The sequence below is a fragment of the Pyrus communis genome, chromosome 14 (assembly GCF_963583255.1).
Source record: "Pyrus communis chromosome 14, drPyrComm1.1, whole genome shotgun sequence".
In the NCBI taxonomy this organism is placed as follows: Eukaryota; Viridiplantae; Streptophyta; class Magnoliopsida; order Rosales; family Rosaceae; genus Pyrus; species Pyrus communis.
Window position 1 is genome coordinate 13,006,911 of NC_084816.1, and position 12,289 is coordinate 13,019,199.

General features: G+C 47.4%; 1 protein-coding gene across 1 annotated transcript; it reads right to left on the reverse strand.

Moving 5' to 3' along the window:
• Positions 1-6,280: 6,280 nt before the first annotated feature.
• Positions 6,281-7,867, reverse strand: LOC137714390 (uncharacterized). The gene is made up of 2 exons (XM_068453619.1): positions 7,581-7,867; positions 6,281-6,938 (listed from the first exon to the last, which is right to left on the reverse strand). Exons 1-2 carry the CDS (start codon positions 7,865-7,867, stop codon positions 6,281-6,283), a joined length of 945 nt encoding a protein of 314 aa, XP_068309720.1.
• Positions 7,868-12,289: the final 4,422 nt, after the last annotated feature.

The window sequence follows — 12,289 nt, forward strand, 5'->3', positions numbered from 1 at the left end:
AATTAGGACATTGGGATGATACAAAATCTAAAAGTTAAAAGGAAGTGTAAAAATATTTGTCCCTTGATCCGATCCCATATATATATATATATATATATATATATATATATATATATATATATATATATATATATATATATATATGTATGTATATGTATATGTTGTCCCTAAAAATTACAAAACTTACGTGGCGCATAGGCCGAGTAACTAATAGGCTAACTAAGTCTTTCGGTTGAATGCGGGGCGTGCCAACTCGTCGGCCGAGCTCGGCCGAGGAGTAAAATTCGTTGTTGTCGCGTTGAGCGCGTTGCTGACTTCTTAATCTTACGACTACGACCGAGGAATGAACACTCTCAATCTTTAGGTTCTAGAGCCTGAAGACGAGGCTGCTAGTTTTGCGAAGTTCACAAATTGTCAGTGCCTGATTCGGTCACCGTGATTATGTTCGTAAGAGTATAAGCACGTCGAATCGACACTAAACTATATGGACACAAATACTCAAAGGTGATGTACGTCTTGATGGTGAACGTGGTTCGGCCGTCAGAATGCCGAACTCTGAAACTTACTTGTGAATACCCAATCATAAAATCACTCGGCGTCCGATACGCCGAATGTCGTAGCTCGTGACACCCTATTTCTCCGAGAAGGCTAATAAGATGACCCCTGCCAATAAGGATTCGAAAACCCTCATCGGTCGAGACTTGGATAGGTAACCAGTCGGCCTCGATGCAGTGCTGTTTATCCAAACTGAAGATTCTCCTTGGTCGGCTGATTCTACGGTGACAGTGCTGTTTATCCAAACTGAAGATGTTTGCCGGTCGCCTTCACAGTGCTGTTTATCCAAACTGAAGGTGTGTTGGCAGAAAAAGAAAAGGAAAAATCTCAAGGTGTTTGAGAGGTTTAGCGCAGGGCAATTGTATGTTGAATTGAAGGTCCCCATTTTGTTGCATGATTTCTTGTATTTATAGCACCCACTCCTTGAGACCGAATCAAACCCCTATCTGGATTGGGAGTCCTTGTCCCGTTCCAACTTTACTTCGAACAACCCTACTCCCATTAGGACTTTGAACTTACCCCCTTTCGAGGCTTTATTCCTCGCTGGCCGAGAATCCTCGTTGCACCAGGACTTCCTCGACCCTTCTTATTTATCTGGACTACTCCTTCTTAGGATATGACTCAACCGACCCTGCTAACTGGCCCGGAATCCATCAGGCAGCCCATAGTATTTGACACAGCTTTGAGCCGAGCACAACCCTATGCTCGGCCCAACAATATTATTTCGGGCCCAAACATTGCCCCCTCGCTTCTGAGGTCACCGACTGTCAACCTTTGGTCAGGTTTCGACCTTGAAGAAGCAGAACCATCTTTTGCTTTTTAGACTTCGCTGTTCTTGATAACCATTACTATGCACATTTATGGGATATGATTGCACTATCCTCGTTACTCCCGACGTACAGGTACGTGTCGACTCTCTGCCAATCTTAACAACTTTCAATCATGGCCCTCGAAAATGTGCACCCACTGAAGCGTCTCTTCCTCATTAATGCATTAAAATTGCCGCCGCATGCAATCATGCGTCCTGGATCCTTGAAAACCCCGATCTTATCTTTGCAGGTTCCCAAAATATCCGAAATGATTGGGGCCATTTCCCTGTTAAATTTCCCCCCAATTCAAACTAGTGCTTTCGAATACCAAACGTTTGATCTTATTTTTGAAACGCCTATAAATACCTAAATTTCTACCATTCATATCCCACGCTTTCAGAAATTTTGAAATCTCCCCTTCGCCATTCCTGCTTGCTCAAACTACATGCCTTCAAGCTCATTTCTTTGAAACCCCCTTTTTAAACCTAAGCACTACTATATTCCTTACCAATGGCCTCCTTTATCTCCAAGCTTTCCGACGAGTGCAATAAATGCAAGGACTTTATCGACCGGAACGCCATTAAAACGCTACGCTTCGAGAATGACCTAGCCACCACTCACCAAATTATGGGTCCACTATTCAAAGATGCAGTGCCGTTGTGCATCACCAACCTTCTCAAGGAACAGTGCTTAACACCCTTGCTGCAAGGGTTTGATTGGTCGAAATGGTGCTTGGCACGGCCCCAAGGAGCTTGCCCCTCGACTACTGCAGCCTGGGCCGCCTGGGTCGACCGAATGAGCGCATTCTTCGGCAAAGAGTGGAAAGCTCTCGGCATTTATGATGCCATCATGCTCTCGACCATGGAGATCACTATGGATAGAGAACTGCTCATGGCGGCCCTGAGTTTATGGTGTTCGGCTACCAACACCATGATCCTTCCTTTTGGTCCTCTCGGCCCCACCGTCCTTGATATCTCGGCTATCCTGGAGACTTCTTCAACTACAACACTTTTATCCTCCACTTCGCCGGCCGAGGCGAGGAGAGCCTTAGGAAGGGAGAACATGAAGCCTTCTTATTCTACTGGTACAACAAATTCATTTGTTGTACTAGGTCGAACAAATGTTTGGTCAAGAATATGCCGGTGGCTCAGGCCCTGGCTAGTGGTCACTCCTTGGAGCTTAGTCCGACCATCCTCGCCAATCTTTTCCGCTATTTGGCCAAGACGACCATCAACAAAATCGACCCGCACCAAAACGGACCCCTCTGGGTATTCCAACTCTGGCTGCAGGTTTACTTCTCCACACTTTGGAGGTTCCCGTTTTCCAGCGTACTGCAGCGCTCAGCCCTCAACTAGCCTCTCGACCAGCGCCTCCTCACCGGGCCGACGAAGTCATTAAACACTTCTTTGGCCTAGACGTCCTATCTGATGACGAGTTCCTAGTGTGCCAGCGTCAGGGATACCCCGCCTCGATCAGGCTTCCGATGGCAGCGTGGGCAAGGTTCGAAGATGTTGATCTTCGTCAACATTGGGAGTTATTCGTACTGGCCCGCGACCTTCTCCTCGGTTGCGATGCCTGCCGAGCTAACTGGGAGGTCTATCATCCCCATTTCATTGCCCGGCAGCTCGGCTACCTCCAAGGTTCCCCCGTACCCCTGCTCGTTTCTCGCTCCCTTTTAAGTTGAGGACGCCTCTTTGGTTCCTCCGAGAGGGAGTGTAAGACGACGGAACAGGAGTTTCAAGACAAGTGTAGAAAATTTCAGCTTCGACCGACCGTTCCTGAATCTTTGGGTACCGACACCTTTGGGGACTGGTGGGACGAGTACACCCGTGACTTCTTCGGCGTCTCGATCGAAGACATGGTAAGCAGAATCTTCGGTGACCGACCCAGACATGCCCCTGCGGTCCAACTCAAGGAATCGACCCAAGGTACATTGTCCTTTCGTTCCTTTGTACTTCAATTTCTCGCCCCCTGTTAATGATTACTTCGCTATCTCAGGTGGTTGTGTGTTGAGGAAAGCGGAGGTGGTCGCCACGGCGGTGGCCAAGCAAAAATTGGTCCCTACGAAGACTGTTACTACCGGGCGGACATTATCAGCCAAGCGCCCTCACCAAGACACCGAGACGGGGGATGATGCTCCTCGTCCTTCCAAACACGTCAAGTAGTTGACGAAGAAAGGCGACCGGGAGATTCATGTTATTCCTAACGACACCACAGGGATGACTACTCCTGCCGTCTTGCCTTCCATCTCGACTACCCTGGCCTCGGCGGACCCCCTTCCTCCAGCTGTTCCCACGACTGGGGTTATGGCCGATCAGGCCGCTGTACCAGCTGCAGCTTCGGAGCCTGCCATTGTGCCTACTTTAGGGGAAACGGCCGCACCTGTCGAGGCATCCCCTATCCAACGACCGATGATCATTCTGGAAGAGGTATGATTCCACCGTTATCCTTTGTTTATTTAACCTTCTAGTCATAACAAAAGTTTTCTCAGGACGATGAAAGCGACGAGAGTGATGAGAGGCCCCTAGCCGATCCTGAGGCGACGGTCGAAACGCAGTTCCATCCGCAGGATGAAGATCTCCCCATTCCTCCACAAGAAGTTTCCTCGGCCTTTGTAAATCTTACTTTTTTTGTTGATTTTATCATGACACACTTGTTCCTAAAGAAATATTAAATGTTAGGTGCCCGAACGTTCATTTCACCGATAATTTTATGCGCCGATAGGCGTTGTCTATATTTCCTGGCCACCGTTGTGGCCATTAAATGTAGATAACCTCCATCGGCGGCGTGAATTGAGAAGCGGTCTTAGGCACTGGGCTCGGCCATTAAGTTCCCTGGGTTCGAGCAACGAACCAGAGGGCATGGCCGAAGTCTCCTCCCGGCAGGTCTAAAAACAACCCCTTTGTCATGCACTCCATGCATTTCGCATCTTATTTTCCTTTACGAATTTTCCTTTATGTGCAGCCTTCGTGGGAAGTAGAGCTCGACGCTCTTCTTCAAAGTACGATTGGTGTAGCTGGCTCCTCTGCTGCCTCTGCCGACCCAGTGGAGGCTGTGCCTGAGGCCCAAGCTTTTGTTAAGCTACATGAGCTCATGTCCCTCTCTGCCTCCCAAGTCCTTTTGAACAAACTCTAAAGGCCGATGACGACTTGAAGGCGGCCAAGGTTGCGCATAAGGCTGGTCGGGCGGAGGTGGAGGCGATAAAAGCAAAGAAAGCGCAGTTAACCGAGTTTGATCACAAGATCTCTGATCTTCAGCGTCAGATTGTTGAGCTTCAAAGGCAAAGGTCTGCTGCTGCTTCAGAGCTTGAGAGGGACTATGAGGCGAATAGAGCTCGACTTATGGCCTTGGCTGCCGGCGTGCGGCATATCCAGCAACTGCAGCTTAACAAGAAGACGAGGCAAGCTGAGATAATTTTGAGCGAAGTGAAGTGGCTGGAGTTGAAAGATGCCCTCGAGACTTTCCTCCCTTCGACCCTCTAGAAAATTGTTTTTTTATTTTTTATTTTAGGAGCCTCTCGAATGTATCTGTTCACCTTTTTCTACCAATTAATACAATGGTATTTATTCTTGCATTTCCCACGTGACTGGATAGTACTTTTTCAAAAAATTTCCATTAATCGGCAATTTGTGAATTAAATCGGTCCGATCTCTGAGATGATATGCCCCCTTGCCAAGAACTTTGTGAACAATGAAAGGCCCTTCCCAATTTGGCGACCATTTGGCAAACCTGGGGTCTTTAATCCCAACAGGCAACACCGTTTGCCAAACTAATTCTCTTTTGTCGAACGTTTGCCAAACTAACTCATCACTCGTAATGAGTTTATACTCAACTCGACTGGCAACATAGCGTCATGTTCGTAAGTTAATGCGTAAGGAGTCGTTCCGGTGGCCGATCGGGGTGAAGTTCGGTATGCCCATAATGCTTCGTTTAACTTTAAATGCCACATCCCAGGCCTCTTTCTTACCGTTTTTTCGAGAATGCCGATCAACACTTTATTGCTTGCCTCAGCCTGCCCGTTTGCTTGTGGGTAATACGGCGTAAATTGCTCAAGTCAAATATTCAGATTTGCTGCGTATTCCCTAAACCTGTCGGCCGTGAATATGGTGCCATTGTTGGTTATGATCGTTTCTGGCACGCCGAATGTGGTCACAATATTTTCCTCTACGAAATTGCATACTTCTTTAGCCGTGAGTTCGGCGTATGACCTTGCCTCGACCCATTTAGTGAAGTAGTCAGTTGCCACTATTATCCACGCATGTTTTGCCGCCCCCGATGATGGTATGATTTTGCCAATTACGTCCATTGCCCATCCCCTGAACAGCGATGGTTTAGTAACCAAGTGGAGTAACTCGGCCAGGGCTCTTTGCACGAGTCCATGAATTTGGCACGATATGCATCTCCGTGCATATTCAATGCAATCCTTTAATATATTGGGCCAAAAGTAACTGTGTCGTAGAAGCAACCAGCGCATTTTTCGTCCTGATTGATGAGCCCCACAAATTCCTTCATGTACCTCGGCCATCGCTTGGGCAGCCTCATGTGGGCCGAGGCACAATAGTAGTAACCCGTCCTTGCCCTTTCGGTATAATTCATTTTGGTATGACATGTAATTCGTGGCGAGGACCTTCGTTCTCCAGTCGTGTTTCCCATCGGGGTTATCGAAGTTTCGAAGCATCATCTTTCTCCAATCGTCTGGTTGTACCTCGACGGCACATACTTCTACGGGGTCCCCCCGAGGATGGTAGCGACATCACCCTTGTTCGTATTACGTGATTGCGCTGTAGAGTTTGCTGATTAACCAAGGCTGGGTACGATCGCAGAACTCTGGGTGTTACCTGGCTTAGCTTGCCCCCCGTGAGTTGTGCTCCAGAGGCGATTTGGGCGAGTTCGTCGGCGTCCGTGTTGTGAATATGCTAAATATGCTCAAATGTGATCCGTTCAAATGACTTGGCCAGATAGGTGGCGACCATATGATAGGGTGCTAAAGTACAACTCATGCAACAGAATATGTCGTTGAGTTGGTTAATCACGAGTTTAAAATCACCGAGGACGAGAATGCAGGATGCTCGTAAAACGTGGAGGCCGATGATGAAAACTTCATACTCGGCCTGATTATTTGTACAGCTGAAATCTAACTTGAGAGAAAAATACCAGCGGTAGTGGTCGGGTGACTGAATGGCAATACCAACACCAGTCGTGGTCGAAGTACTAGAACCATCAAAATGCATAGTCCAATGGTTATCGCGAGTTGCGACTAAACCGATGTCGACGTCGTTGCCCCTAAAACCATAAGGAGAGAGGTTTTGGGCCAAAAAATCGGCAAGAGCTTGGCCTTTGACGGCCTTTTGGGGGATGTACTGGAGACTGAAATGGGATAACACGAGCGTCCATTTCCCAATTCGGCCTTTGATGATAGGCCGAGTGAGCATGTAACGAATCACATCTGTTTGGGCAATGACCTGCGTAACATATGGGAGCATGTAGTGCCGAAGTTTTGATGCTGCAAAAAACAAAGCTAAGCACAGTTTTTCGACGGGTGAATAATTTAGCTTCGGCAAACTCAGATTACGGCTAAGATAAAAAAATAGCTTGTTCACGCCCCACACTGTTATCTTGCGCGAGGAGACAACCAATGAACTCAGCGGCTGCCGATATATACAGTTTAAGAGGTTTGCCGCGACGAGGTGGAACTAGTACGGGTGGTGTGGAAAAGGATACCTTGATTTGCGTAAATGTCGTTTGATGTTCTTCGCGCCATTCGAACTTGTCGGAATCCTTAAGTTGGAGGAGCGTAGAGAATGCCTTCATCTTGCCGGCCGAATTGGCGATGAAGCGGTGGAGAAAATTTATCTTCCCGAGCAATGATTGGAATTGCTTCTTTGTTGTGGGGGGTAGCGCTAATGATTGCGCGGGCTTTATTTTCGTTGACCTCAATGCCACGATGGTGCACCAAAAACCCTAAGAAATTACCGGCCGATACACCAAAGGCGCATTTAGCTGGGTTCATTTTGAGATTATTCTTGCACATGCGAAGGAACGCTTGCCGCAGATCATCCAGGTACGTTTGGCGACGCTTTGATTTTACCACCACATCATCGAAATAAACTTTCACGATTGTACCGATTAAGTCGTGGAATATCGTATTCATGGCTCGTTGGTATGTGGCTCTGGCGTTCTTGAGGTCGAATGGCATGACTACCCATTTGTAGGTACCTTGGGAGTGGCATTGTGTATTCATCCTTGGGAGTGGCCAGATTTAGATTACGGAAATCGATGCAAATGCGGATGGCTCCACTTTTCTTTAACACCGGGACGATATTGGCCAACCATTCGATGTACTGAGCGGTCCTAAGAAACCCGGCTTTTAGAAGCTGAACTAATTCGTCCTTGATGCCAAGTTGTACTTCGGTCGAGAACCGGCGTGGGGGTTGTCGAAAAGGCTTGCACCCGTCCTTGATGCGTAACTCATGTTCTACAACGTTTCGGTCGAGGCCTGGCATCTCATGATAATTCCATGCAAAACAATCTCTAAACTCATGAAGCAATTTACAAAGCTCGAACTTCATAGAAGGTGGTAGTAACGCGCTGATAAACAATGTTCGAGGATCATCGGCTGTGCCAATATTGATCTCTTCCAATGGGTCCTTAACCTAGGGCCGATTGTCTTCGAGTTTGGCTGATGGGGCCTGAACTTTGTCAAAAGATAGAACGGGGCCGTTATCTGCTTCGGCCAAAAATTCGATTAAGTTTATGCCGGAATGTGGCTGCTTGGCAATGGCGTACCAATGGGCCAACAGACGTTCCATTGTCGATGAAACCACGGCCTGACGCCTTTCTTGCTTGATGGCGTCAATTATCGGCATTGGTGATTAAATCTGCTAAGCTGAGTCTGGCCGAATCCTGTTGGACAGTCTCGGCTCCTATCTCAATAGCTTTCTGTATTGAAATTCTTGTCGGCCGTCCATCCTTGTTAAAACCCTGGAGGGTAATATAGCCGACGTGATCGTCGTAATAGCGAGCCTGAATCGTGTTGGTTTCAAATGGCTGATTATCGGCTGGGTGTACTATGACCGATTTGTCGTCCCAAAAAATGAAAACTTGGTATAGTGATGAAGGAATGCAACTGGTTTGGTGGATCCAATCGCAGCCGAGTAATGCATTATAGTCGGTCTTGGAATCAATTATAAAGAATGTCGTCATGTGGTGACGACTGGCAACGCTGACTTCTAACGGGAGCACTCCTTTGGTCTGAGACTTGTTGCCGATGAAGCTGCTCATAGTTATTCCTGACGAGATAAACTCGTTATCAGAACGGCGTAAGGCCTTCATGACAAACATCGGCATAATGTTGATTGTGGCTCCGCGGTCGACAAACACTTTAGAAATGGGAAATCCTTCGATATGAGCCGTGACGTATAACGGCTTTAGATGTTGGAGATTAACCGAAGGGGAACGGGGGAATAGTTGAGTCAACGTTGCCTTAAGGTTGTCGCCGTTTCAGACTTCCCCATCGTCGTCGTTTGCGACGAAATCCACTTGTGTTGCTTCTTCAGCAACTACGTCCCCATCCAAGAAATTTGACTGATGGGTACTTGGTTGGAACTCAACCGGTAGGACGTGGACCATATTAATCTCCATATGTTCGAGGACTGAGGGACCCATCGGATCGTGGTCGTCGTCTTCCACAGAAGTAACCATAGTATCAGTCGTTGGAGCATCCTCAATCGGACTTTTGAGTGCCTCAGCGCGAACCGGCTCCTGAGGCGTTTTGACCGAGTCTATCTTATTTTGTCTGTCTTCCTCGACCATGTTTACTGCCGAAGATTTATTTTGGACATGTACTTTACAGGCTTGTTCTTTGTAGGTGATGCGGGCGTTCTTTGTGTCCAAATACGCATCCAAACGTGCCACCCTTTTTTCCTCATCGGCCGTAAGGCCGAAGAGAGATATAGCCAAGAAAACTTCAAAATGATATCGCAAATGCTGAAGGTCTTTGAGTGGAAAAGGTAATTCGGCGGTGTCGATATCCGTGTAGGGATCAACCTCAAAGCTGAGGACCCGAGCCTCCTGTATATGTTGGAATCTAGCTTTCATTGCTGGGTCGGAAGTTTTCTGGATAATTTGCTCGGCATCAGGGCAAGTTAGTGCTAGGTCGAGGGCTTCCTGACACGCCTTGGATAGTCCGTATAAGTCATTGGCGGAATATTTCTCATGAAACTCCCGCATGTACTCTAAGGAGTCATCGAGGAATGAAGGGTGTAGATTGCGTCGTATTTTGATGAACGGTTCTAGCGGTGGTAACGGAGAAAGTTTCCTTTCGGCCTCTTGTCTAAAATGCTCGAGACGAGCTCTCGTCTCCCCAGGCCGGAGAAGGAGCTTGATGTGTTTCTCGGACTCTTCAATAGTGGTCTCAAAGTCACGAGTCGCTACCTTTTTTCCTTCGAGTAATTTGGTCATGATAGTCAGGGTTGGCCGATCATCAATGCTTCCCACGGCCTCTTTTGGTTACCACCGGTTGGCAGGGTTGGCCTGCGCTTCTCGTCGCCGAGCCATGCAATCTATCTATTGGCGACGACGTTTTAAGATTTAGACAACGCCGTATATAGGCCAGTTGGAGAATTGTAATTGTACCAGCGTTGATCTGGTGTCCTGGGCTGTTTGAAAGTTTTTCGATCGACTAGCGAGCCCGAACTGCTGGCATTGTGCGAGTAATAATCCTCGTTATAGAAAGGTACATCAAAGTCAAGACGCCGCCTAACTGGGGCCTGGTCTTTTGTTCGTACCTGTGGGCCGAGTCTCTCAAACACTTGGCGTCGTGGACCATTACTAAGTTCCCTTGGCGATTTTGTAAAGGTCGTGGATGATGGGCCTGAGGTTGGTGCCGAAGATGTCCTCTTTCTAGGTTTGACTGGTGTTTTACAATGGTTACATAAGACCATTGATTCATGAGTTTCCTCGGAACTCGACCCCGTCATAGGCTCATTGATGGTTGGCCCCAAGCGCTCCGTAGGTGGTGCATTTGAAAACAAATCAATCTTCAGTCTTGGTTGACCATTCTATTTACGGACATGCTGCACCGGGCCGTATTCGGCCTTCCCTTTTCCTTTGTTTTTAGGGAGATGAGCATCTACCATACCAATTGTTGTTGAGAGGAAGGGATTGACGTCGACCGCCATCTGTTTCTCTGGGAATTTTAGCTTTCCTTTCTCAATCCAACTTTGAATCGTGTCTTGGAATACAACACAATTATTGGTTGCGTGCTTATTAGAATTATGATACTTACAATATATTTTGCCCTTCAATTCGTCGGCCTTAGGGATATTGTGCCCTGGTTGAAGTTTGATGATTTTTGCTACCAATAATTGATTGAAAATTGCATCGGCCTTGGTGATATCGAAAGTGTACACTTTCGATGTTTTACTCATCTCTTCGGTGGCCGAACGGGTCTTGGTGTCTTTGGAACTAACTTGAGCTAATGCCTTGCAGACATAAGGTTTATCTATTACTATCTCGGCCGCGTCCACACTGGCATAGCTAACCGTGGGATTCTTATACAATGTTACCCGGGATGGTGACTTCGACATCTTCTCTTCTCGGAGCAAATAATCATACTGCTCAACGTGTTGAGCAAGTTCGTACATATCTCGAATATTTGCCCCCAGAAACTTCTTTTTGTATTCCACGTCCAAACAGTTTAGGGCGATCCTGACGAATTCAACTTCAGGGAGAGGTACTCGGCACCAATTCCTGGCCGACTTAAACCTTGTTAAATATTCCATTGGAGATTCGTCGGACGCTTGAGCCATCCTAGCCAACGATGATACGGACATTTCCATCCTCGGCCGATAGAATTGTTCATGGAATTTCTCGACCAATTCCTCCCAACTTTGTACGGAGTTCGATGGGAGATTAATGTACCAAGCGAAAGCTGAGCCTGTTAGTGAAAAGTTAAACAGCCGCAGTTTATGGAAGTCATTATTGACGTCTCCACACTACGCCGTGAAACGAGCCACATGTTCTAACGAGGATAAGGACGATTCTCCGGCGAACAGACTGCAATCGGGGACCTTGAAGCCTTGCGGGTATTCGAACCTCTCTACATAAGCCGGGTATGGATGGATGAATTTTGGAAACTTCGGTCCCTTCTTTAGGGCCGAGTCGATCATTCTTTGGACCTCGGTCATGTTGAATGAAGCTGCTTCTTCTCCCTGGCTTGGTCCGTTAGATCTATTGCCTGGTCTGCCTCTTTTTTCTAAGTTAATTGGTTGTAGCCGGGCGGACCTTTTTTGGCTTGTACTGGAACATTTGTAGCAGAATGCTACCGAGGTTGGTTGACCTGGCTATCTTCAAAGGCTTTACTAACCAATAGTTCAAGCATCCTGGTTTGTGTGTCGTTGTTGCTTCGTATTGCGTCTAGTAAATCATTCATCTTTTGACCAATCGACTGCTCGACCTGTCGATATTGTTCATTGAGTCGTCTCCGAAGAAACGACCTAGTTGGTGGATCAGAACCCTCCCCATCATCTTCATCGCATCTTTCATTATTCCCTCAACGAACATGCCTTCTGTTTGGTTAGGGACTTATGGGTTGTGAGTTTATCCGCTGAGACAGATTTCATTCTCTCGGTGCGTCGCACTTACAACCTCGGGCGGCACAACAATGATCGGATTTTTCGTCGGATGCAAATCCTGCCCAAGGCCTTGCACTGGTAAGTCAGCTGTTGACTTTCCCATGATTGTTTTCTTCTTTATGGACCGTGTCTCAATGGTCATGAACTCCGAAGGTCTAGCACAATAGTCCCACTGGGCGTGCCAAAATGTTGTCCCTAAAAATACAAAACCTACGTGGCGCACAGGCCGAGTAACTAATAGGCTAACTAAGTCCTTCAGTTGAATGCGGGGCGTGCCAACTCGTCGGCCGC